The sequence below is a fragment of the Eptesicus fuscus genome, chromosome 25, assembly GCF_027574615.1.
Source record: "Eptesicus fuscus isolate TK198812 chromosome 25, DD_ASM_mEF_20220401, whole genome shotgun sequence".
NCBI classification, from domain to species: Eukaryota; Metazoa; Chordata; class Mammalia; order Chiroptera; family Vespertilionidae; genus Eptesicus; species Eptesicus fuscus.
Window position 1 is genome coordinate 962,381 of NC_072497.1, and position 26,029 is coordinate 988,409.

General features: G+C 63.8%; 1 protein-coding gene across 1 annotated transcript in view; it reads right to left on the bottom strand.

Annotated features, from left to right (window-relative positions):
* Positions 1–5,939: 5,939 nt before the first annotated feature.
* The window catches only part of RASGRF1 (Ras protein specific guanine nucleotide releasing factor 1), a 60,833-nt gene continuing 40,743 nt past the window's right edge, over positions 5,940–26,029 (bottom strand). The window contains exons 13-27 of the mRNA XM_054713415.1: positions 25,865–25,947; positions 24,088–24,336; positions 22,728–23,101; positions 21,553–21,678; positions 20,530–20,700; positions 20,149–20,255; positions 19,247–19,359; positions 19,002–19,062; positions 17,978–18,081; positions 17,761–17,845; positions 15,341–15,538; positions 13,348–13,427; positions 10,287–10,404; positions 9,168–9,236; positions 5,940–6,032 (exon numbers count right to left, since the gene is read on the bottom strand). Of these exons, the coding sequence (XP_054569390.1) occupies positions 5,940–6,032; positions 9,168–9,236; positions 10,287–10,404; positions 13,348–13,427; positions 15,341–15,538; positions 17,761–17,845; positions 17,978–18,081; positions 19,002–19,062; positions 19,247–19,359; positions 20,149–20,255; positions 20,530–20,700; positions 21,553–21,678; positions 22,728–23,101; positions 24,088–24,336; positions 25,865–25,947 (2,031 nt within the window). The remainder of the gene's footprint in view (positions 6,033–9,167; positions 9,237–10,286; positions 10,405–13,347; positions 13,428–15,340; positions 15,539–17,760; positions 17,846–17,977; positions 18,082–19,001; positions 19,063–19,246; positions 19,360–20,148; positions 20,256–20,529; positions 20,701–21,552; positions 21,679–22,727; positions 23,102–24,087; positions 24,337–25,864; positions 25,948–26,029) is intronic.

A 26,029-nucleotide genomic window follows, 5' to 3' on the forward strand; every position in this document is an offset into this window, starting at 1 on the left:
AATGGATGGATGGGTGGGTGGGTGGATGGATGGTTAGATGGAAGGATGGATGGATGGGTGGATGGATGGATGGATGGGTTGATGGATGGATGGGCAGGTGGGTGAGTGATGGGTGGGTGGATGGATGGAAAGATGGATGGATGGATGGAAGGATGGGTGGATGGACAGATGGATGGATGGGTGGATGGATGTAGAGATGAGTAACCAGAGAGTTTGTAGAGTGAGGAAGGAGTGAATGCAGGAGGTGCATAAGGCTATCCCTGGAGACCTTCTATGATACATCCCTGTCCCACTTGGAAATGCCCCTCCCCACCCCGTTCCTCATCAGCTGGCCGGTGAGCCCGTCCCGCACTCAGCTCCGCCCCATCCCTTCCCTCCTGCCCGTCCTCTCCCCGCCATGGGCACATCCTCTTCCTGAACTTCCCGACGCCTGCTCCTCCGCGCACACGGTCCTGCATGCCCTTCACCTGCCGGGGGCGTGACGCTGAGCTGTACCCGTGTGGCCGCGAGCCTGAGCGGTCAGCGCCTGGGCCGTCCTGGCGGCTAAATATTTTGAAAATCGTGTTTCCTGCCCAGCCAGTGTGGCTCAGGGGTTGAGCATCCATCTATGAGCCAGGAGGTCAGGGTTTGATTCCCGGTCAGGGTCCATGCCCGGGTTGTGGGCTCCATCCCCAGTGTGGGGCGTGCAGGAGGCAGCCGATCCATGATTCTCTCTCATCATGGGTGTTTCTCTCTCTCCCTCTCCCTTCCTCTCTGAAGTAAGTTAAAAGCTATTTAAGAAAAAGAAAAGAAAATCGTGTTTCCTGTATCTTGCCCTCCTCCGTGGCCGGGTGCGAAGCGGGCAGGCCGCCACCCTCAGGCGATGTTACTGTTCACTCCTGTCCGGAGTCCGAGCGTCAGAGGCTGCGGCTCTGCAGGGGACAGCTGAGGGGCTCTGGGCGGAGCGGGGGAGGGGGGGGGAGGTGCTGCACTGGCCTCCTGACACGCCCGGGGGCCAGGAGGGCTCTGAGAGGGGGCGGGCAACAGAGGGACCCTGAGCAACAGCCCCTGCCCCCTGCCCCCAGCCCCCTGACCCCTGCCCCCTGCCCCTGCCCCCTGCCCCTGCCCCCTGCCCCTGCCCCCTGCCCCTGCCCCCTGCCCCCTGCCCCTGCCCCTGCCCCCTGCCCCTGCCCCCAGCCCCCTGACCCCTGCCCCTGACCCTGCCCCCTGCCCCTGCCCCCTGCCCCCTGCCCCTGCCCCTGCCCCCTGCCCCTGCCCCCAGCCCCCAGCCCCCTGACCCCTGGCCCCTGACCCTGCCCCCTGCCCCCTGCCCCCTGCCCCCTGCCCCTGCCCCCTGCCCCCTGCCCCTGCCCCCTGCTCCTGCCCCCTGCCCCCTGCTCCTGCCCCCAGCCCCCTGACCCCTGGCCCCTGACCCTCCCCCCTGCCCCCTGCTCCTGCCCCTGCCCCCTGCCCCTGCCCCTGCCCCCTGCTCCTGCCCCCTGCCCCCAGCCCCTGCCCTCTGCTCCTGCCCCTGCCCCTGCCCCCTGCCCCCTGCTCCCTGCCCCCTGCCCCTGCCCCCTGCCCCCTGCCCCCTGCCCCCAGCCCGCTGCTTCCTGTCCCCTGCCCCTGCCCCCAGGCCCCTGCCCCCTGCCCCTGCCCCCTGCCCCTGCCCCCTGCCCCTGCCCCCAGCTCCTTGACCCCTGGCCCTGCCCCCTGCCCCTGCCCCCAGGCCCCTGCCCCTCCCCCCTTCCTCCTGGCCCTGCCCCCTGCATGAGCTGGGCCTTCCCGCCGCCCTTCCCGGCAGGGAGAAGTGAGCCCTGAGTGTTTCTGGGCCATGAGTCACGCGTGTGGGTCCTAATTGCCCAGTGAACACACCTGCTGGCGTGAGCGATGATAAGAGCTGATAAAGGGCCGCGGGAGGAGCTGGAATCAGGCCGGGCCAGAAGGAGCCCCAGCGATTTCGCCATCCCCGCCCGGGTGCTGGCACCTGCGGGTGACTCCCGGCCGGACACCCAGGGCCCTGCCAGCCCCTCCCACCCGCTCCCCGGTCTCCACCCGACCCCTGCGCGGGGCTGTCACTCATCGAGTCACGCCGCCCTCCCCTCCCCTCAGCCAGGATCCCGGCTGTCCCCCCCGCACACACTCCCCCACAGGCCCAGTTAGAGACACTTTTCTGACCAGCAACCCCCCTCCCCCCTTTTAAAAAAAACATGGTTGAGCATCCACCTAGGAACCAGGAGGTCAGGGTTCGATTCCCGGTCAGGGCACAGGCCCGGGTTGCGGGCTCCATCCCCAGCGGGGGGCGTGCAGGAGGCAGCCGATCCATGATTCTCTCTCATCATGGATGTTTCTATCTCTCTCTCCCTTCCTCTCTGAAATCAATAAAAATATATATATTACAAAAAAAAACTCGGGCCCTAACCGGTGTGGCTCAGTGGATAGAGCGTCAGCCTGCGGACTGAAGGGTCCCGGGTTCGATTCTGGTCAGAGGCATGTACCTTGGTTGCGGGCACATCCCCAGTAGGGAGTGTGCAGGAGGCAGCTGATCGATGTTTCTCTCTCATCGATGTTTCTAGCTCTCTCTCCCTCTCCCTTCCTCTCTGAAATCAATTGCAGAGGGAGAGAGAGATAGAAACATCAATGAATCAACGATGAGAGAGAATCATCGATCGATCGGCTGCCTCCTGCACGCCCCACACTGGGGATGGAGCCCACAGCCCGGGCATGTGCCCTGACCGGGAATCGAACCCTGACCTCCCGGTTCATACGTGGGTCGAGGCTCAGCCCCTGAGCCCCACCCGGATGGGTTCCTGTTGTTTGTTGCTAACTGGGGTGATGAAATCGACGGAACATACAATTAAGCAATCTGAGATGTGCCATTCAGACTCCTCCCATCAGCTGGCCTGACTGGTGTCCGGTCACGAGGACTCTCCCTTCAGCTCCTCCCCTTATTTGTTTTTCTTGGGGTTCAGTTCACATAACGTGCAATCAAGCATTTTAAAGTGTTTCCTTCTGGGGCGTTGAGTGCCGTCACGGTGTTGTGCAACCACCCCCTCTCTTTATATTTTAAATATATTTTACTGATTTTTTACAGAGAGGAAGGGAGAGGGAGAGAGAGCTAGAAACATCGATGAGAGAGAAACATCCATCAGCTGCCTCCTGCACCCCCCCCCCCCCCCCCACTGGGGATGTGCCCGCAACCAAGGTGCATGCCCTTGACCGGAATCGAACCCGGGACCCTTCAGTCGCAGGCCGAAACTCTATCCACTGAGCCACACCAGTCAGGGCTGGGGTCAACTTTAAAAAATATATATATTTGTATTGATTGCAGAGAGGAAGGGAGAAGGAGCGAGAGAGAGAAACATCCATGATGAGAGAGAATCATGGATCGGCTGCCTCCGGCACGCCCCAACCCGGGCCTGTGCCCTGACCGGGAATCGAACCCTGACCTCCTGGTTCCTAGGTCGACGCTCAACCGCAGAGCCAGCCGGCCGGGCCATCATGATCTTTAAAGTTTCCCCAAGGCTCAGAGTCAGGAATGCAGCCGTATTGCCACCCGTGTGTGGGGGCCCTCGCGTCGGGATCTCGATCATTCAGAAGTGTGCCGAGGGGTGCCGTTGGCCAGGAAGTTTGAGAACTGCGGTGCAGGGTGGTGGCTGAGGTGGGAGGGGCTGTCGCCGGCTGCAGGGTGAGCAGGAGGATGCCCTCGCCGGGACCCGGTGACCCCGTGGAGGTGGCGGCACGGTGACCTCCGGGGTTCCGGCTGGCACACCCGGGCGGGGCGGGTGCGGGTGGAGGTGACGAGGTCAGCGGGTCCAGCTGAGTGTGAGGCGGCGGAAGGGCACCCACGTGGGGGTGGCTTCCGGGTCCTGGGCAGCGAGGGCCTGGAGCCTGCAGGGCGGTGAGGGCTGGAGCTGGAACGGGGGGGCTCCTTGCTTTGTGAGTGTCGCCCCCTTGCTGGGCACGCGCCCTCGGCGGTCAGGGAGTCAGGCCCGGGGTCGGGTGTGTGTGTGTGTGTGCGTGAGGGTGCGTGTGTGTGCATGTGGGTGCGTGTGTGTGCATGTGGGTGCGTGTGGGTGCGCGTGGCCGTGTGTGGTGAGGTGTGGACACCACACGCAGGGCCTGATGATGCCTGGGTGGCACCTCACGTTCCTGTGACAGCCACCACCTGGCCTCCGGCCCCCACGGCATCGAGGCCTCCGCAGGCACCGTTGGGAAAGGGACGAGGATCGGTAAGCACAGGGCGAGGCCCGGCCAGTGTGGCTCAGTGGATAGAGCGTCGGCCTGCGGACTCTCTATCCCTCTCCCTTCCTCTCTGTAAAAAAAAGAAAAAAAAAATTAAGAAAATATATTATTGATTCCAGAGAGGAAGGGAGAGGGAGAGAGAAACATCAATGATGAGAGAGAATCATCGATTGGCTGCCTCCTGCACACCCCCGACTGGGGATGGAGCCCACAACCGGGGCCTGTGCCCTGACCCGGAAGCGAACCCTGACCTCCTTCCTGGTCGACGCTCAACCACTGAGCCACACTGGCCGGGCTAGAAATTGTTTGCAGCCATTAAACTGTGGAGTGATTCTTTCCTGGCCCCACAGGTAACGGAAGCCACCTCCCTGGAGAGACTGGGAGTCCCCACAAGCAGGACCGTGTCCTCGTCCCTTGGGGTCTGGTCCCAACGCCCCTCCAACCCTCCCCCCCAATAGAGACCGAGTGCCCCCCACGTCCTGGGCGGGAATGAAGGACACCCACCCAAACTCACTGTTCACCCTGAGATAGAATAGATTTATTTAGCAAGAGGTAATCAGGAAACATTGATCTTTACAAAAATGGAAAGTTCTTTTTCTGTGTTTTTTTGTTTTTTTCTCCAAACGAGCCGGACGTGGGAAGAGTGTGTGGGACTGGACACAGAATCCTCAAACCAGTGGGTATTGCTCACGCAGGCGTGGCCCGGGGCCGCCACGGCGCCTGCCCCCCCGCCCCCCATCCCGTGTCCCGTGTAGAAAACTGGGTCGTGCTCGCAGGGCTGGCACTGGGGGTTCGGGCTCCTGCGAGGGGCCTTCGGGAGGACGGCCGTGGCGGGCACACACACGCGGGGACGGGTTCTAATCGCTGCGGCGGGAGCTACTGTCACGAGGCAGAGACGGACTGGGAGCATCTCACGAAGCTGGGGGGCGGGGGGGCCACGAGGCGTCTGACGGAGGAGAAGTGGCGTGTGCGTGTGCGCGTGTGTGCATGTGTGTGTGTGCGTGTTCCGGCTTGCAGCGACCTGGGGCAGCGATCGGTGGGCAGGCGTCGACTTGGCGATGTGACTCTTTTCCTTGTTGAGTTTCGGGGCCTCGTGCCCGCTGTCCGTCCGTCCGTCCGTCTGTCCGGTGTGATTCCCAGAGCGAAGGACGACGGGTGCCCGGGTGGGGTGTCGGTGCGGCGGAGCCTGGGTCTCCCCGGGTGGGGATGGGGCGGGGGGACCCCCTGCGTCCAGGGGCCTGGGAGACAGGGAGCGACGAGTCCCCAGGCCTGCGACTCTGGCCGTCCACGGGGAGATGGGCCGATGGCTGGGCTTCGGGGCATGGGCCCCCTGAACCACCCCCCCACCCCGCCCCACCCCGTTTTAGCAACTACATGGGACATGCTGGGAAGTGCTGGGGGGCCCGGCCCGGCCCGGCGGGGGAGGACAGAAGCCGGACGTTTCTGAAGGTTCGTGAGCGCAGGGCCCTGCTGCCTGTGGGGTCGGGCCAGGCGCGAGGGGCTGGGGCGCACGGGCCAGGCCCCGCAGGTGGACGAGGGCTGGCGGGCGGTGTGGGGGGGACAGGGGGCTGGTGCAGTCACAGTTCGGGAACTAAGACGGGGCCGGGTCTGTGTTCTTGGAGAAGCACACGGAGGAGGAGGATCCAGAGACGACGAGTATGTACAGCGCGGCCCGGCGGCCTCCGGGGAGCGCGGGCGGGGGGCGGCGGGCGGCCTCAGGTGGGGAGCTTGGGTTCGATGCGGAGAGAGGACTCGTAGAGGCTCTCCTCGTCCATCACGAAGGACTGGTCCAGCAGGTACTGGGTGACCTGAGGGAGGGAGGGAGAGGGAGAGGGGGTGGCGGGAAGGGCCTCCGGAACCCGTGACCTTGGGCACCAGGGTCTCACCGGAGCCGGGCACTCCTGGGGGCACCGGCGGCCGAAAGGGGTGAAGCGGGGTTTTGTCTTATTATTTATTATTAATACTAGAGGCCTGGTGCACGAAATTCGTGCACGGGGGGGCTGTCCCTCAGCCCAGCCTGCACCCTCTCCAATCTGGGACTCCTCGAGGGATGTCCGACTGCCCGTTTAGGCCCGATTCCAGTGGGATCAGACCTAAATGGGCAGTCGGACATCCCTCTCACAATCCAGGACTGCTGGCTCCCAACTGCTCGCATGACTGCCTTCCTGATTGCCCCTAACCGCTTCTGCCTGCCAGCCTGATCATCCCCTAACCACTCCCCTGCCAGCCTGTTTGCCCCTAACTGCCCTCCCCTGCAGGCCTGGTCACCCCTAACTGCCCTCCTCTTCAGGCTTGATCACCCCCAACTGCCCTCCCTTGCAGGCCTGGTCACCCCTAACTGCCCTCCCCTGCAGGGTTGATTGCCCACAACTGCCCTCCCTTGCAGGCCTGGTCCCTCCCAACTGCCATCTCCTGCTGGCCATCTTGTGGTGGCCATCTTGTGTCCACATGGGGGCAGGATCTTTGACCACATCGGGGCAGCCATCTTGTGTGTTGCAGTGATGGTCAATCTGCATATTACTCTTTTATTAGATAGGATAGAGGCCTGGTTCATGGGTGGGGGCCAGCAGGTTTGCCCTGAAGGGTGTCCCAGGTCAGGGTGGGGGTTCCCTTGGGGCATGAGGTGGCCTGGGCGAGGGGCCTGTGGCGGTTTGCAAGCTGGCCACACCCCCCAGCGACCCAAGCGGAGGCCCTGGTATCTGGGGTTTATTTATCTTCTACAATTGAAACTTTGTAGCCTGGAGCAGAGCCAAGCCTTCTGCTCACTCCGTGGTGGCAGCCATTTCTGTTGGGATTTATCTTCTATAATTGAAACTTTATAGCCTTAAGCGGAGGCCTAGGCTGGCCAGGGTGTGCAAAAAGCTTGGCTTCCTCCATTGCTGGGGAAACCCAAGCCTCCCTCCTGCTCTCTCCGTGGCCAAAGCCATCTTGGTTGGGTTAATTTGAATACTCACTCCTGATTGGCTGATGGGTGTGGCTTGTGAGTGTAGCAGAGTGATGGTTAATTTGCATATTATTCTTTTATTAGATGGGATTACTAGAAGCCCGATGTATGAATATTCGTGCAAGAATGGGCCTTCCTTCCCCTGGCTGCTGGCACCGCCTTTCCTCCTTCCCACACTGCCCAGGGGCCTGGAGAAGCTGGGGTGGTGCGGAACACCTGCATCCTGCCCCCAGCCGCTCAGTGCCTGCGTATGCAAATTAACCCGCCATCGTTGTTGGGTTAATTTGCATACTCACTCCTGATTGGCTGGTGGGTGTTGTGAAGGTATGGTCAGTTTGCATCTTTCTCTTTTATTAGTGTAGATTAGTAGAGGCCCAGTGCACGAATTCGTGCACAGGTGGGGTCCCTCAGCCTGGCTGGTGATTGGGGCCGATTGGGGCCTGTCTCACCCAGTCCCGATCAGGGGCCGGGAGGTTGGCCAGCCACGGGAGGTTGGCTGTGGGAGTACACTGACCACCAGGGGGCAGCTCCTGCATCGAGCATCTGCCCCTTGGTGGTCAGTACATGTCATTCTGTTGACTGGTCATATATATATTTGTTGTTGTTCGTCCTCACCCGAGTCTATGTTTTCCATCGATTTATTTTTAGAGAGAGTGCAAGGGAGGGGGTGAGACAGAGAGAGAGAGAAACATCGATGGGAGAGGGATGCCTTGACTGGCTGCCTCCTGCCCATGCCCCAAATGGCACCAGGGATGGAGTCTGCAACCAAGGCATGCACGCACCTTGGACCGGAATCGAACCTGTGACCCTTCTGTTGGTGGTCCTGGCGCTCTAACCACTGGACCGCGCCGGCCAGCTGGGAATCTCCTGATCGCTCCTTTAGAAAAATCACCTCTTGCCTGGGCTGGTCGCACAATGGTTAGAGCGTCAGCCTGCATACTGAAGGGGTTTGTTTTATTATTTTGTCTGATCAAGGCGTGTGCCTGGGTTGCACGTGTGATCCCGGGCCTGGGTTGGGGTGTGTGTGTGTGTGTGTGTGTGTGTGTGTGTGTGTGAGGCGACCAGTCGATGTGTCTCTCTCACCAATGTCTCTCTCTCTCTTCCCCTGCCCTCCCTCCTGCTCCCTCTAAGAATCAGTGGGAACAATGCCCTCCAGGGAGGATTAACAATAAAAATCAATTGAATGGGGGCCTCCTGCCTCCGGGCTGGCTGCCGTGGGAGGGGTTATAGGGCTGCCTGGTGGCTCTGCCGGCCCCTGCAGGCAGACAGCTCAGATGGGGTCTGAGGAACCCGTAACCCCTGAGAAAGACAAAGACGGGGGCGTCTCGCAGCCGAGGGAGGCAGACTCATCTTTCACGCCTCACCGGTCGCTTCCTGGAACGGCCCTGCTTGGAGCACGGAGGTCTACACCCTCCCAACCCCTCCTCTGTAGCGAGCTGGCTCAAGGTCAAATCTCCTTCAAGGTCATGCCCCTCAAGGTCATCTCCCATTAGGGTTCTACTTTAGGGGTGACAGTCGAAGCTGCTGGTTAAAGGGTCTGAAAGAGCAGTGAGGGTCCCTGGCATCACCATCGGGGCTCGCTCGCTCGTGTGTAAAGGCGAGGGGTCCAGGCCCAACGCAGAGCCTGGCGCATAGTAGGTGCTCAGTGAATGTGGGCCGAATGAGAACGAATGAATGCCGAGCCAGGAAGACGTGGCCCAATGGTTAGGCCGGCGATGTTCAGCCGGGGTGCCACAAGAATTTTTAAGCCCGGCCGGTGTGGCTCAGTGGTTGAGCGTTGACCTATGAACCAGGAGGTCAGGGTTCGATTCCCAGTCGGGGCACATGCCCGGGTTGTGGGCTTCATCCCCAGTGGGGGGCGTGCAGGAGGCAGCCGATCCGTGATTCTCTCTCTCATTGACATTTCTCTCTCTCTCCCTCCCTTCCTCTCTGACGTCAATAAAAAACATATTAAAAACCCACAAAAAAGAAGGAAAGCGGAAGTGACGTTGACCCCTACCTTCGCCTGGTGCTCTATTTTGTAGGCGGTTTGCTGGAACTGGCGGATCTCTCGGATAATGTGGGATATCTGCGGGGAGGAAGGGGTTCTAGAGGGACAGGCTTCCCTCTCAGTGCCACCCCCACTCCGCGGGGCACCCCCACTCCGCAGGGCACCCCCACCCCGCGGGGCAGACGGGCACCCCACTCCGCGGGGCAGGCGGGCACCCCCACTCCGCGGGGCAGGCGGGCACCCCACTCCGCGGGGCAGACGGGCACCCCACTCCGCGGGGCAGGCGGGCACCCCCACTCCGCGGGGCAGACGGGCACCCCCACCCCGCGGGGCAGACGGGCACCCCCACTCCGCGGGGCAGAGGGCACCCCCACTCCGCAGGGCAGAGGGCACCCCCACTCTGCGGGGCAGACGGGCACCCCACTCCGCGGGGCAGACGGGCACCCCCACTCCGCGGGGCAGACGGGCACCCCACTCCGCGGGGCAGACGGGCACCCCCACTCCGCGGGGCAGACGGGCACCCCACTCCGCGGGGCAGACGGGCACCCCACTCCGTGGGGCAGGCAGGCAGCCACAGCCCCGGCCGCAGGCAGGGTCCTGGCCAAGGTTAAAGGCCTCTGCCTCCCTCGCGTCCTGAGGGCCTACTGTGTGCAGGCTCCCAAGAGGCCCCTCTATTAAGGAGGGGAGCCCGATACAGGCGGGGGCCCAGCGTGCAGGGAGGAGGAAGGAGGGACGGCGAGCAGCCAGGCGCCCCCTGACCCCGCTCTGGGGTCCCGTCTCCCCGAGAGCCCAGGCCCAGGTTGCTCGCTGGGACATGCGAGACCTCCGGGCCCTGGGAGGCGCTGCCCGAGCGGCTGTCCGGCCCCTGACGCCCGCGGTCCATGCACGGGGTGGAAGGGCGTGAAGGTGGGGCCGGAATCAGACAGACAGGGCTCTGGTCCCGGCTCTGCCCTGGACGGAGGGGTGCCCGGGGCTGGTCACGTCTCCCTCCCTCCCCCCCAGCCTCGGTGTGCTGGTCTGAGGGGCGGGCAGCCCAGTGGGAAGGCGGGAAGGCTGCCCGGGGCCAGATGCCAGCCGCTGGCTGCCCGGATCCCCGGTTCTCACGGGAGGGCCCCGTGGGAGACGCACCATCCTCATCTTGGAGAAGTTGACCAGGCCGTCCTCCGTGTAGTTGGGGGTCCCCTCCTCGATGAAGGCCAGGTCCGTGAGGTACATGCCCAGGTAAGGGACGCAGGGCGGGTCGCAACTTGGAGGCAAACGGCAGGGACAGACGGTGTCACTTACAAACGGGCCCTCCCAGCACGAGAGGCCGCTTCAAGGAGCCGGTTCCGTGGGCCCGGGAACTCGGGTTCGTCTGGCTCGGACCCAGTCGTGCGGAAGGAGGAGCCGCGGGGTTTGGGGAACAGGGACAGCAGAGCGGTTCACGCCCAGCTCCTGACCCTTCGGGGGCGTTGAGATCAATGCAGTGGGCATGGACCAGATCAAAATAAAAATATTTTTTCTAGGAAAATGGTAGAATTTCCCGGCCGCCAGGGCTCTGGGATTGAGCATCGACCTATGAACCAGGAGGTCAGGGCACATGCCCGGGGTGCGGGCTCGATCCCCAGTGGGGGGCGTGGAGGCAGCCGATCGGTGATTCTCTCTCATCATTGATGTTTCTATCTCTCTCCCTTCTCTGAAATCAATAAAAATATAATTTAAAAAAATAGAAGAGCCCTAACCGGTGTGGCTCAGCGGATAGAGCGTCGGCCTGCGGACTGAAGGGTCCCAGGTTCGATTCTGGTCAAGGGCATGTACCTTGGTTGCGGGCACATCCCCAGTGGGGGGTGTGCAGGAGGCAGCTGATCGATGTTTCTCTCTCATCGATGTTTCTCTCTCTCCCTCTCCCTTCCTCTCTGTAAAAAATCAATAAAATATATTTAAAAAAATAGAAGAGAGGCTGGAGGGAGGGAGGGAGACTTGGGGTGCAGTCTTGGCTGGCAGAGGTGCTGGCGCAACACTGAGTATTTTAGGGGAAGGGGCGGGACGAGGAGTGGGGCCGAGGACTCACGCAGGGAGACCCCTCCGGGCCCCCTCCCGCCCTCCGCCCGCTGTGCCCACGCAGCTCGCTCTCTGGGAAACCGGAAACCTGGGGCCTCAGGTGGCCCCAACCTCGGCCCCCTCCGCAGGGCGGGGCGCGTGTCCCTGAAGTGAGCAGCCGTCCGCGCACAGGTCTGGGCGCGCATCCCACGTGCCCGTCGCCCCGCGTGGCAGGGACAGGCGCGGGGAGAGGCACTTACAGGGCCCGGGCCCGGGGGGCGGGGCGGGGAGGGTGGGGGCGCAGACAGAATGGGGCCCACGGGCCGCGGAGGCAGAGGCGGCGGCCGAGAAGCCATGTGAAGGAGGCGGATGGAGGCGCCGGGGGCGGGCGGGCGGACGGACGGACGCACGGGTGGTGAATGCACGGAGGGGAGCTCCCCACAAGCACAGTCCACGGGGCTCCGGGAGCCCGGGCGGGGGACACACGGCGGGCGGCACGGAGGGGCAACGCGGTCTGAGGACACAAACAGAGCGGGATGGTCAGGCCATGGACACGGAGCCGGCGGACAGACCAGACGGGAGGACACGGGGAGGGACGGGCGGACGGACAGGCGGGCCGGGGGTGGGGGGCTCAGGGCCACCGTGCGGGCCCAGTGCTGACGGCCCGAGGGGTGCTGATCCCGGAGCGGGGCTCCCCATCAGCAGGCACCTGCGGGCCCCTGGAGAGACGGGAGGCGTCCTGGTCTCCATGGTAACCAGGGTCTCCCCGTGTCTCTCCCTGGGGCAGCCAGTCGGGCGGGGAGAGTGGGGACGGGCACAGCCGCCCGAGGGCATGGCAGCCCCATCCTGTGAGCTGGGGCCACGTAACCAGGGCCCCCCCCCGCCCCGCTGCCTGGGCGGGGTCACTCAGGGTGGGGGTCACTCGGGCGGGCCGCTGGGGGCGGGTCGCTCAAGGCGGGGTCACTCAGGGCGGGGTCGCTGGGGAGGGGTCCCTGGGGGTGGGGTCACTCAGGGCGGGGTCGCTGGGGGTGGGGTCACTCTGGGCGGGGTCGCTGGGGGCGGGGTCCCTGGCATATGTGGGCGGGGCCAGGAGGCTCCCAGCCGCCCCGCAGGGCACAGGCCTGGCCCCCAACAGGGACCTTCTGGCTCTCCGGGAACCGCCAGGGCTGGCAGCGCCTCAGGGGTACGTGGGTGAACTGCAGGAGCTGGGGGTGGGGGGGCGGCCCTGCAGACCGAGGGGCAGCTGTGGGTCCGGGGGCGTTGGTTTGATTCTCAGATGCACCGTCTGGGAAGGTACTTTTTAAAATCCTCCCTGGGCGGGCTATTCCCCGGTGATCTCGGGAGAGTGGAGAGGAAGACAGAGAGAAACATCGATGTGAGAGACGCATCGACTGGCTGCCTCCCCCGCATCCCGGCCGGGACTGGGGAGCAAACCCGCCACCCAGCCCTGGCCAGTGTGGCTCAGTGGACAGGGCATCGGCCTGCGGACCCGAGGGTCTCGGGTTCGATGTGGTCAAGGGCACGCACCTCGGTTGCAGGCTCCATCCCCGGCCGGGTGCATGGGGGAGGCAGCCAACGGATGTGTCTCTCTCACGTCGATGTTTCTCTCTCTCTCTCCCTCCCTTCCACTCTCCCTCTAAAAAAATAAATAAATAAATAAATGGAAAAATATCCTCAGGTGAGGATTAACCAAATAAATAAATTAAAAAAATCCTGCCTTTGACCAGGAATCGAACCTGTGGGCTGATGCTCTAACCACTGAGCAACACCGGCCAGGGCGGCGCTTTTGTTTTGAGGCCCGATTCCCAAGTACAGGAAGTAAAAACACACTCCTATTCAATACAGACGTCGCCTTTAAGACGTATCCCAGTATCAGAAATACTAAAATGTAAAAAAAAAAAAAAATTCCCAAACCGTGCATTTTAGAATCAAGGACTCTGGGGGTCCTCCCTGGGCCTGTCCCCCGGGAAGGGCCCCCAGACTGGAGTCTCTCGGGCAGAGGATGGAGGACGGGGCTGACCCGCCCTGGGACGCCCCAGGGGTCTGGTGGGGAGACAGACAGACACAGACACACAGACACAGACTCCTGCTCAGCCAGATGGGGGGGGCGGTGGATGCCGCGCGGCGCAGTCCCACGGGAGGCGGTGACCAGGGCGGGACCCACACTCACTTCTTCAGCGCTTCCCGCAGGTTCTTAAACCTGCCGTCCGAGGACACGAGCTTCTGCAGCTTATCGATCAGCGCTTTCGTCTGCGAGGAATTGAAGCGCCACTAGCCCGCGGCCTGCGTCCCCACGGTCCCCCCGCCGTGCGCCCCACTCCGCGCGTCCACACTCCCCACTCCCCCACTCCGCGCGCCCCCACTCCCCAGGACCCGCCACCCCTCCCAGGCTGGCTCCAGGACCACGTGTGCTCTGACCTCCGTGGGTGGGCGGGCTCAGGGGCTCGGGCCTTTCCTGGCCCTGGGAGCCGTGACCCCAAACTCCTGAGGATCCTTGTGCCCACACACATGCCCTCCACACACACACACACACACACACACACACACACACACACACACACGGAAGTGGGGCGTGGAGGGACCCCGAGACCCGGAGGTTGGAGGAGGACCCAGCCCGCAGAGGAAGCTTCTCACACCTTCACGTGTCTCTTTCCGGACCCGCCCACGTTTAGGAATGAAGGAAAAGACGGCACAAAAAGCCCTCAGGCGCTCTGGCGGCGTTGCTCAGTGGTTAGAGCGTCAGCCCGCGGACTGAAGGGTCTCGGGTTCGATTCCCGTTCAAGAGCATGTACCTTGGTTGCGGGTTCGATCCCTGGCCCTGGTCGGGGGTGTGTGCAGGAGGCAGCCCATCGATGTGTCTCTCTCACATCGATGTTTCTCTCGGTCTCTCCCTCTCCCCTCCACTCTCTCTAAGAATCAATGGAGGAATATCCTCGGGTGAGGATTGAAAACAAAACAAAACAAAAAGTCACGGGGCCTTGGAGGCCGGCCCTGGCCTCTGTGGGGCCCACCCTGCCCCCTGCACACGCGCCCGCTGTGGCTGGGCACCCCCCTCGGTGCCAAGGACGTCCTGCTTTCAGAACTGCCGCTCGGACCCAGGGCCGGGCCCTCAGTCCCCGGGCAGGACCCTCCGACGGGTCTCCAGAACCCGGGTGTGAAGAAATCAGGATCGAGCCCCCACTGAAGATGGCCACCTGGCCGAAGGGCAGCCGGACCCACGAGTGCTCTGGTGGGCGGGGCCGGGGAGCTCGGGTCCTGAGGGGCTGGGGGCCGGTCCCCGCGGAGCCCCACGCCGGTCCCAGCTCTAGGAGAAGACTGTGGGGACCCAGAGTCCCGGCCTCATAGTCCCCACTTTGGGGTATTCATTCTTCACGTGGGGGCATTACACACGCCCGGCTCCTGGGCCGCACTGTGGGCTGCTCCCTGGTCCCAGGCGAGGCAGGAGGAGAGGTTCTCCGTCGTACCCGGGAGTGCTGGCCCCCACCCTGCCCTCCGTCCACCTACGGCTGACCAGTGTCCAGCGCCCTGAACGCCCTGCCCTGGCCCAGCCCAGCCCAGCCCCAGCCCAGCCCCAGCCCCAGCCCCAGCCCAGCCCCAACCCAGCCCCAGCCCCAGCCCCAGCCCCAGCCCAGCCCCAGCCCAGCCCCAACCCAGCCCCAACCCAGCCCCAACCCAGCCCCAGCCCCAGCCCAGCCCCAGCCCCAGCCCCAACCCAGCCCCAACCCCAGCCCCAGCCCCAGCCCCAGCCCAGCCCCAGCCTGGCCCAGCCCAGCCCACCCCCATCCCCAACCCAGCCCCAGCCCCAACCCAGCCCCAGCCCAGCCCACCCCCATCCCCAACCCATCCCCAACCCAGCCCCAGCCCCAACCCAGCCCCAGCCCCAGCCCAGCCCCAGCCCACAGCCCAGCCCCAGCCCAACCCCAGCCCAGCCCCAGCCTGGCCCAGCCCAGCCCACCCCCATCCCCAACCCATCCCCAACCCAGCTCCAGCCCAACCCCAGCCCAGCCCCAGCCCAACCTCAGCCCCAACCCCAGCCCAGCCCCAGCCCCAGCCCAACCCCAGCCCCAGCCCCAGCCCCAGTCCAACCCCAACCCCAGCCCCAGCCCCAGCCCAGCCCCAGCCCCAGCCCCAGCCCAGCCCCAGGCGCCAGCCGCCGCCCACACCTGCTTGGAGACTTTGAGCCAGGTCTTCTTCAGCCGGAAGATGGCGCTGCGGTTCATGGAGGACGTGATCTCCAGCACGGCGTTGTAGTTGTGCAGGCAGCGGCAGATGTCGGCCACGGCCACCCACTTCTCGATGGCGCTCACCCGGGCGCTGATGTCCTCGTTCCGGATGATTTCGGAAGCAATCAGGTTACTGATCTTGAAGCCCACGCGGTGAGACAAGAAAGAAGGGGGAGAGGATTGAGTGTCGTCAAGAGGACGGGTCACCGTGACCTGCAGACGCTCTGAAGATCCCGAGCGAAGGCTGAGGGACAGCTGACATCCTGTCCACAGACAGACAGGAGCAGCTTTCCTCAGGACGAGAAAGGCCAATGAGAAGGCACAATGAGCCTGGCTGGTGTGGCTCAGTGGATAGAGCGTCGGCCTGCGGACTGAAGCGTCCCGGGTTCGATTCCGGTCAAGGGCACACGCCCGGGTTGCGGGCTTGATCCCCAGTAGGGGGTGTGCAGGAGGCAGCCGATCCATGATTCTCTCTCATCATGGATGTTTCTAACTCTCTCTCCCTCTTCTTTCCTCTCTGAAATCAATAAAAATATATTTAAAAAAAAAAAGACAATACAATGAAAACAGATGATCTTCAAACTACCGGCTGGAATCTGAATTACCTGGGCTGTAGGTAGGATGGGATACGAAAAACAAACAAACAAACACAGTCACTGAAGGCTATCATAGGTTTGAATAATGAAGAAAAAGGTCAGATTCCCAAATGGAAATGGAAAGATACCATTTTTCTTCTTCTTTTTTAAAATCTATTTTTATTGATTTTTACAGAGAGGAAACATCGATGAGAGAGAAACATCCATCAGCTGCCTCCTGCACAGCCCCCACTGGGGATGTGCCCGCAACCAAGGTACATGCCCTTGACCGGAATCGAACCCAGGACCCTTCAGTCTGAGGGCCGGGGCTCTAACCACTGAGCCAAACCGGTTTTGGCTATTTTTATTGATTTTTACAGAGAGAAAACATCGATGAGAGAGAAACATCCATCAGCTGCCTCCTGCACAGCCCCCACTGGGGATGTGCCCGCAACCAAGGTACATGCCCTTGACCGGAATCGAACCTGGGACCCTTTAGTCCGCAGGCCGACGCTCTATCCACTGAGCTAAACCGGTCAGGGCTCTTTTTAAAAAATATATTTTTATTGATTTTAGAGAGGAAGGGAGAGGGAGAGAGAGCAACATCCATGATGAGAGAGAATCGTGGATCGGCTGCCTCCTGCACGCCCCCCACTGGGGATCGAGCCCTCATCCCGGGCATGAGCCCCCGACCGGAATCGAACCTGGGACCCCTCCATCCGAGGGCCGACGCTCTATCCACTGAGCCACACCAGCCAGGGTGAGATGCTGTTTTCCAAAAGCAATGCATGAGACGCACGTTATCCTAAATGGGCCATCCGAGAGGCGTGCTAGCTAATCCCCGAACGAGAGTCACGGTCTTAGGGGCCTGCATTGGAGCCATGGGGGGTGGCGGCCCCTTGGGTTCCGGCCCCTGGGCACCGGCTTGCCTCGCCCGGGTGCTGGCCCCGAAGGAGGTCAGGCAGACAGAGGACCTGACGCCAGAGGGACCGGCAACAGCAGAAATGGCTGTGCCAGGAGATGAAACGCGGTCTCAGGCCACGGTTAACCCGCCAGGAAAGAAACGGAAAAGCTGGCCTGGGTTGCGGGCTCGATCCCCAGTGTGGGGAGTGCCGGAGGCAGCCGATCCATGATTCTCTCTCATCATGGATGTTTCTCTCTCTCTCCCTCTCCCTCCCTCTCTGAAATCAATAAAAATATATTTTATTTTTCACGTCTTAGAATGCCTCCCCACTGAAATCCTGGGTTTCGCTGCTGTCCTTGCTGCCGCTGTAGCTAACTTGACCGTAAGGAACCCACCTTTTAATATACGTAACGTCCCTTTTTTTCTAAGCTCCCCTCACTGTACTGAAAAGTGTAATAGATGCCTGGCTGGCGTGGCTCAGTGGCTGAGCGTCGACCTAGGAACCAGGAGGTCACGGTTCGATTCCCGGTCAGGGCACAGGCCTGGGCTGCGGGCTCGATCCCCAGTGTGGGTCGTGCAGGAGGCGGCCAATCCACGATGGATGTTTCTCTCTCTCCCTCTCCCTTCCTCTCTGACATCAATAAAAATGTATTAAATAAAAAAGTGAGCACAGCAAGGGGCCCGCATCCCTGTCCCCCCAAATCTGCTTCCCTCACGCGGGCGGTCTCACCAGGAAGCTGCTCAGAGGAGCAAGATGTGGCGGGGGGAGGGGGTGCAGGGAAGGGGGTGCGGGGGGGGGGGGTGTCCGTTCTCCCCCCAGCCCCTCGCGGGTCCTGCCGGGGCCAAGCCAGAGAGAGAGGACGGCCATCGCCCACACTCACGTCGTTGAAATGCTTCGTGGTTTTCATGATGTAGGGGGTCCTCTCGTTCTTCTCCAGTTTCATCCAGCCTTGTCCGAAGAACTCCCTGCGGGAGACGGGAGGGCCCCCAGGACGGGGGGTGGGGGGGCGGTCAGGTGGCCCTCCTGATCCCTTGGCTGCTGAGGCTGTCATTCGGGGGCGTGGGGGAGGGGAGCCGGCACCCGCCCCACCCACTCACTCGTAAGGGATCTTCCTGAAGACCAGGTGGTCCAGCAGGGTCAGCTGCTCCGCAATCTCCAGGGCAGAGTGGCTCTCAAAGGGCTCGGCCTTCACGCCCGCGGCCTGAGGGGGCAGGTCCCCGTTAGCCCTGCGTAGCCCCGCTTAGCCCCTGGGGATCTCCACAGACTGGGGGGGCCCCGCCTGGCAGACCAGATGGGAGAGGAGGGCCCAGGAGGGCTGGCCTGTCGGGGCCAAGAGCCCGGGGTGGGGGTGGGGAGGCCTGGCTGGGAGAAGGGGGCTGGGCAGGAGGGGCAGGCTGCCCCCTCGGCTCCCCCCTTCTTTTATAACCTACATTCTTTTAAAAAAATGTATCTTTATTGACTTCAGAGAGGAAGGAAGAGGGAGAGGGAGAGAGAGAAGTATCATGATGAGAGAGAACCATGGATCAGCTGCCTCCTGCACGCCCCACACTGGGGATCGAGCCCGCAACCCTGGCATGTGCCCTTGACTGGACTCTAACCCGGGACCCTTCAGTCCGCAGGCCGACGCTCTATCCACTGAGCCACACCAGCCAGGGCTCCCTCTGCTCCCTTTGCTGGGGCCTAGGAAAGAGGGTGAGCCTGGGAGCAGAGGCGGGGGGCGGGGGTACAGCCTGCTCCCCCTTTCGCAGGGTAGGGGGAACCCTCACAGCAAGAAGGCGCTCTGAGCCACCGGGGCTCCTGCAAGCGGGTCGGGCCGCTCACGGGCTCCCAGGGCCCGGGCAGCTCAGGGCACTCGGTGGGGAAGTCTCAGGCCTTTGCCCTCCAGGGTGCAGAGTCCAGCCGGACCCCATCGGGAGGGGGGCCCAGGGTGGCCGCTCCCCTGCAGGGAGGTGCAGGGTGACCCCTTCTCCCACCGCCAGTGTGCGAGGAGCCGTCTGTGCAGCTCCTTCCCGCCCCAGCGGCGAGGGTGGGTTCCAGCATGAGACCCCCCCTCCCCCGTGCCACCCTGGGGCTGGGAGCAGGCTCTGGGTAGGGGTGCTGGGGGGCAGCGGCCCGGCTCACCAGCTGCGTGATCTCCTCCAGCGTGATCTGGTTGTCCCCGGGGTCCTCCTGCGTCAGCGTCCTGGGGGCCAGGCGGGGAGATGAGCTGCCTGCACCCACCTTGCCTCCAGGCCCCATCTCTCCCAGGCTGTCCTGCCTGGCTGCTCCAGGGGTGACCGCCCCGGCTGCTGGCCACCCCCGTGGGTCAGCGGCTGGCTAATCCCAGCCCTCCCCAGCCCCCCGGCTCTTCCAGCCCCGGGCCCCACCGCACGATGTTGGCGGCCGCCTTCCGCTCCTGGGTCAGCAGCTCGGGGTTGCGCGTCACCTCCTCCAGGAAGCCCACCACCTTGCTCTTGAGCTCCTTGTTGGTCTCGAAGTCCTGCGAGAGAGGCGCCGGGCTGTGGCCACTCCGTCCCAGCTGCCCGCGGGGTCCCGGCTCAGGCCCGGGGAAGCGGCGGTGGTTTCCAGTCCCACCCGCGGAGGCGCCCCCTCACTCCCTTCTCACGGGGCCTGGCGGGGCCCCAGCGGCGCCCGCAGACCTCCCCGTGAAAGGTACAAGGCGCGGCTGCCTGTGCCTGGGAGGCTGAGCCTGGGCCGGGGTCCTGGGAGGTGCAGACCTTCCTTGCATCCCAAGAGACAGGAGCCCAGCCAGCCCGGCTTCCCACGTCCTGGAGGCTGGGGTGCACCTGCCCTTGAATGTCCCTGGTCCCCTCCCCGGGGTCTGAGACGGCAGCTGGTGCCCTGGCTTCCCCTCCCACTGCCCCCGCCGCCCCCTCTCCCCAGATCTGTGCCCACCCCCCTGTCCCCAGCCTGCGCCAGGCCCGGCCCACCACCAGTCCCCATCTCCACCGTCCGGGGTACCCCCCACCCCCGGCCCCGCCCACCTGTCCCCGGCCTCGCCCACCTGCGCGTTCGTGGACACCCAGTGCCCAGCCCCGCCCACCTGTCCCCGGCCCCGCCCACCTGCGCGTTGGTGGACACCCAGTGCCCAGCCCCGCCCACCTGTCCCCGGCCCCGCCCACCTGCGCGTTCATGGACACCCAGTGCCCCGCCCACCTGCGCATGCGTGGACACCCAGTGCCCGGCCCCGCCCACCTGTGCCTGGTCCCGCCCACCTGCGCATGCGTGGACACCCAGTGCCCGGCCCCGCCCACCCATCCCCGCCCACCTGCGCATGCTTGGACACCCAGTGCCGCAGCACATTCAGCACGCGGTTGGTGGCCGCCCTGCGGATCACGAACTCCTTGTCCCCGTTCCTCTGGTCCGGGGGGAAGCCTGGCGGCAGAGGGCAGAGGGTCACGGGGACACTGAGCCGGCCTCCCACGCGCCTCACCTCCTGCCCCGGGGCTGGCGGGCTGGGCGGCTCCTCCCGTCTGATGGGACGGCTGACATCCCCGCCCACCGGGGGCCCCCACGTGCGCGGGTGGGAGGGGGTGACCGGGCCCGTAGGTTGCGGGCCTCCCTCTGGGCACAGGCTGCGCACGAGGAGAGCCGGTGGCGGCAGGAAGGGCCCCCCCACCCCGCCGTGAGCCGAGCCCCCGCCCCGCACCTGTGCTGGCCAGGGACAGCCTCCGGTACTTCTCCTTGTTGGGGGTGCCCTCGTTGGCGCCCGAGGTGGCGATGGCGAAGGCGGAGGCGGCCGACAGGCCGCTGCGGCTGTTGTCCAGCTCGCGACAGGACCGCATGACCACCCCGTTGTTGTAGGAAAAGAGGGGGAACTCTGGGGAGGAAGGAAGGCCAGGGTCCCAGGGCGTGTGCTCTGCACCCCCCGACCCCGGCCCACCCCAGCGCCACCCCCTCCGCCTTCTCCATCTCCCCGACCCAGTCGCCGCTGAGATCCAGCCGGGCACAGGCCGGGCATGGCGGGATACAGAGCCCTGCAGTCGCGTCCTCCCCTCCGTGCTGTGTGGCCTCGGGTAGCTACTTAACCTCTCTGTTCTCAGTAGGCAATCTCTGGATAGTGGGGGTAGGACCCCCCTCAAGGAGGGACGTGAAGGTGAAAGGAGGTACTGGGACCGTACAAAAAGCTCTGTGTCTGCAGATGCTATCAATAATGACTGTTAGGCCCGGCCTGTGTTGCTCAGTGGTTGAGCATCGACCTGTGAACCAGGAAGTCACAGTTCAAGTCCCCATCAGGGCACATGCCCGGGTTGCGGGCTCCATCCCCAGTGTGGGGCGTGCAGGAGGCAGCTGATCAGTGATTCTCTCTCATCATGGATGTTTCTATCTCTCTCTCCCTCCTCCTTTCTTCCCTCTGAAATAGAAGAAAAAAGGAAAAAAAGGAAAATGGGAGTAACCTGGCCCCTCGAGGGGGCTCCCAGGAGTGGCCCTGGGTGCGGGCCCTCCCGTCCCCTGTGGGGCGTGTTGCGCATCCTGCCTGGTCCAGGGATGACTGCCGGGTGTAAGAGCAGGACCCGCCCAGCCCCCCATGGTCACCCCGGGTTACGGGGCGTGGGGCCCACTGGCACGCACTTGCTCTCTCTCTCTCTCTCTCTCTCTCTCTCTCTCTCTCTCCCCTGGGCTCGGCCCCCTGGTCCCTGCCCGGCCCCGCACGCCCTCTGCTGAGCGGTACCTGAGGGATGTTTGCTCTTGACGGGCTTGGGTGTCGTCGGGGATTTGGTGGGCGGGGTCTCGGGTTCGGCCTCGTCACTCAGGTTCTGCTCCGTGTCCGACTCCTCCCGCACGGAGACCTCGGCGCCTGGGAGGGGCGGAGACGGCCTCACGTCTCCCAGCCGGTCCCCGGTCTTTGGATTCGGGCCTGCAGTTACGGATGAAACAGAATTCGCGTGGGATTCGCCGTGGGGGAAGGCCGAGCGGCTCCCTCGGGCCCCTCCGCCCTCGCATGTGGGACCGGGCGCCGTGACCTCCCGGCGGCTCTGCCCTCCTCCCGGGGCCCCTCACACCTGCCGGGCACCCCTGGAGCGCGCCGGCGGCAGAGTCTGAGCAGAGGGCCGGGCCGGGCCGGGGCCTGCGTGTCTGACAGGCCCCCAGGGGCGCCCCGGCTGGTCCACGCCGCACTGGGAGCGGCGAGGGTGTGTGAGAAGCGCCTTGGGCCCCGGGGCCTGGCTCCCCCATCGCAGGGAGACTCGTGGTCACGCACTTTGGGGGGAGCTGACGGGGGACACTGAGAGATCGGCTCCTGCGTGGGGGTCCTGCTCAGAAAGCGGCCTCCCCGGCCCTCAGTTTCCTCAACTACAGAGCGAGTGGAGTTGCACCTGGACGCGTTAGAGAGCTCACGGGACGCCAGGCCTTCTCCTTAGAAAGCGGTGTCCAACATGTGTGCACACACATGCACACACAAACACACACAACCATGAATACTCATGCACACACAGCACACACATGAACAAGCACACATGCAAACATGAACACACATGATCAAGCACACACAAACATGAACATACAAAGCACACTAACACACACAAACACATGCATGCACACACTGCCATACACAGACATGCGCACATGCACACACATACAAAACACACACATGAGCACACACATAAGTATGTGTGCACACGGGCACATACATGTACATACCCCTCTCCTCCCAGACCCGGCCCCCATGCACACACACTCGCATGCACACACCCCCAATCTGGGGGGCGGGACCAGGTCTGGTGGTGACTGTAGCCTGGCCCCGGATGTGTCCCCTGTGGAGACGGACACCCCAGGGACTCAGAGGGCCCCCGCCTCCGCCTGCCCCCCCCCCCCGGGGCCGAGGTGGGGTCCCACGTGTGCACTCACTCTGCTTGCCGGGGGCCGGGGGCTCCTCCGGCTTCTCGGCGGCCGCCTCGGCCTCGTCGGCGATCTTGCTGGCGAAGCCGCCGGACAGGCAGAGCTTGCCGGTGTCCAGCGCGGCCTTGCCGAGGGGCGCCACGGCCGAGAAGCCGGGGGAGTAGCCGTTGGAGCCGCAGCCGAGCGTGGCCAGGTCCAGGGCCTTGCCGCCCGTGATGATGGGGATGTTGAGGGACAGCTTGCGCCGGCGGCTGGGCGAGGACGTCTTGGTGAGCGACAGCGGGGGCGGCGAGGAGAACTTGCGGGTGGCGCGCGGGGACTTGGGGGGTTCCCCGTACAGCAGCTTGTTGTTCTGGCCGCTGGCGAACAGGAGCTCCAGCGACCTGCGGGGGGGGGGGGAGGGAGGTCGGTCGGCGTGGTGCCTGCTGGGCCCCCGGGGTCTCTCCTGCTCGCAGGGCCCCTGGGGGGCTGATGCCGAGGTCAGAGCTGCCCGTGGGGCCCGAGCCGGTGGACAGTGGGTGCAGGCGGGGAGCGCCAGCTCCAGCCCCATGTCGTGCCTGGGGGGACGGGGAGCACAGCGCCCACACTGTCCCCCAACCTCGGACGGCCGGGCACCAGTGGGCTCAGCGAGACCAGGGCCCCGGGTGCAGGCACCCGCTCAGCCACAGACTCCTCTCCGGGCCTCGGTGGGGGGCGCGTCACAGGCTCAGGCCTGCCGCTCCCCACCCCCCCACCCCCCCACCCCGCCTTGCTGAACGGCCCGGCTGTGCCCATAGGGAGGGACCCCTCTCCTCCTCAGAGCAGGATGCGGGCTCAGAGAGCGGGAATACATCCCCTGTCTCCTTCCTTCCATCCCTTCCTTTTTCTTTCTTTAAATATTTGTATTGATTTCAGAGAAGAAGGGAGAGGGAGAGAGAGAGAAACATCAACGATGAGAGAGAATCATGGATCGGCTGCCTCCTGCACGCCCCCTGCTGGGGATCGAGCCCACAACCCGGGCATGTGCCCTGACCGGGAATTGAACCGTGACCTCCTGGTTCATAGGTTGACGCTCAGCCACGGAGCCAGGCCCTCAAATGGGGACGGTGTGGAACGCTGGCCCTTGGAGAGGGTGGGCCCAGCTTCACGGAGCGGCTGAGCGGTGAGGCCGTGGAGGACAGAGCCCGGTGCCCGCCTGCAGCTGACCCCACCCGGGAGCCCGAGGGAAGAGAGGTCAGGGCCCCCCGTGCTCCCCCCCCCCCACTGCTCCGCTTGGTTCTGGGGGTGCCCGGCTCCCCTGCTCAGGCCACGGCTGGCCTCTCCGGGGCCCAGGAGAGAGCGCGTGGTTCCTGGGGGGGGGGGGGGGGGGAGGGCGGGAGGCAGCGCCCACCTGGCGGGGATGGCGCTGATGGGCCGGCGGTAGATGGCGATGAGCTTGTCCAGGACCACGACGGCGGAGGTGAAGACGCGGTAGGAGTGCAGGAAGGTGTTGAGGAAGTCGATGCTCAGGAAGCGCAGGTCGGTGAGCCGCTCCAGCAGCCGGCCCACGCTGGCGTAGCGGATCTGCAGCACCTTGCAGGAGTTCATGGTCTTGCTGAAGCGGATGTCCACGTCGTCACAGTACAGCGAGGCGTCCGACCTGCGGGGGGGTGGGGGGATGGGGGGCACCAGGTCACACCGGGGGCTCGCCACGGGCTCCCGGGGTGGGGGGCAGGGGGCTGGCTGTGGCCCACCCATCGCTGTCTCCCGAGGCACTGACAGCCAGGACGGACAGACAGCCGGGACGGACAGACAGCCGGGACGGACAGACAGACGGGACGGACAGACAGACGGGCTGCTGAAGGACTGGCTGCTCACGGAACAAGAAAAACTTTGGGGGAAGGACACTGAGGAAGAAGGGGCTGCGACTTATTTATTTATTTTTGGCAACGATATTCTTAGAAACTGGCCATTATTATTATTATTTTTTAAAAACGTTTTTATTGATTTCAGAGAGGAAGGGAGAGGGAGGGATAGAAACATCAATGATGAGAGAGACCTGGCCAATGTGGCTCAGTGGATAGAACGGCAGCCTGCAGACGGAAGGGTCCTGGGTTCGATTCCCGGTCAAGGGCACGTGCCCAGGTTGCAGGCTCGATCCCCAGTGTGGGGCGTGCAGGAGGCAGCTGATCCATGATTCTCTCTCATCACTGATGTTTCTCTCTCTCTCCCCTCTCCCTACTCTCTGAAAAACAAACAAACACACACACACACATACACACACACTAGTGGCCCGGTGCCAGCCTGCACCCTCTCCAATCTGGGACCCCTTGCCATCGCTGGCTCCTAACTGCTCACCTGCCTGCCTGCCTGATTGCCCCTAACCACTCTGCCTGCAGGCCTGCTTGCCCCCAAATGCCCACCCCCCCCATCCCGCTGGCCTTCTCACCCCCAATTGCCACCCCTTGCCGGCCTGTTCGCCCCCAACTGCCCTCCCCTCCTGGCCTGATTGCCCCTAACAGCCTCTGCCTCGGCCCCACCATCATGGCTTTGTCCAGAAGGACGTCCAGAAGGTCTCCCGGTCTAATTAGCATATTACCCTTTTATGAGTATAGATGTATACTTAAAAAAACGATGAGAGAGAATCATGGATTGGCTGCCTCTTGCACGCCCCACACTGGGAATGGAACCCGCAACCCGGGCCTGTGCCCTGAGCAGGAATCGAACCCTGACCTCCTGGTTCATAGGTCGACGCTCAACCACGGAGCCAGGCCAGCTGGGCTCTAATGTTACATTTTAAACAGCCTCATGCAAAAATCCACGGAGCCAAAGCCGTCTTCCAAACAGACATGAACTAGCCCTGACCGCGTGGCTCAGTTGGTTAGGGCGTCGTCCCCGTACTCCAAGGTCGCGGGTTCGGTCCCCGGTCAGAGCACGTACAAGAATCAAGCAACGAACGCATCCATCCATGAGTGGGACAACACATGGATGTCTCTCTCCCTCTCTCTCTCTCTCTCTCTCCCCCCGCTTTCTCTCCCAAAACCCAAACAGATATAAACTCCGAACAGACAACAAATACCCCAAAGACGAGAGCCGGTGTCGGAGCCAGCGCGCCGGCCCAGCCTCCCCGCTGCGCCTCCCCGCCGCGCCCCGTGGCCCCGCGCTGGCCGACGGGCCAGGGCACTCACTTGATCATCTGGGGCACCGTGACCTTGGAGTTCTCCTCGAAGGCGTTCATCATGAGGCCGTTGCAGCGGATGTTGTCCACGCACTGGAAGCACAGGGGCCCCGCGTCAGAGCCCCGCCCCCACCCCCCAGCGAGAGCCGGGCGCCTGGCCCTCTCTCCCTGGGAC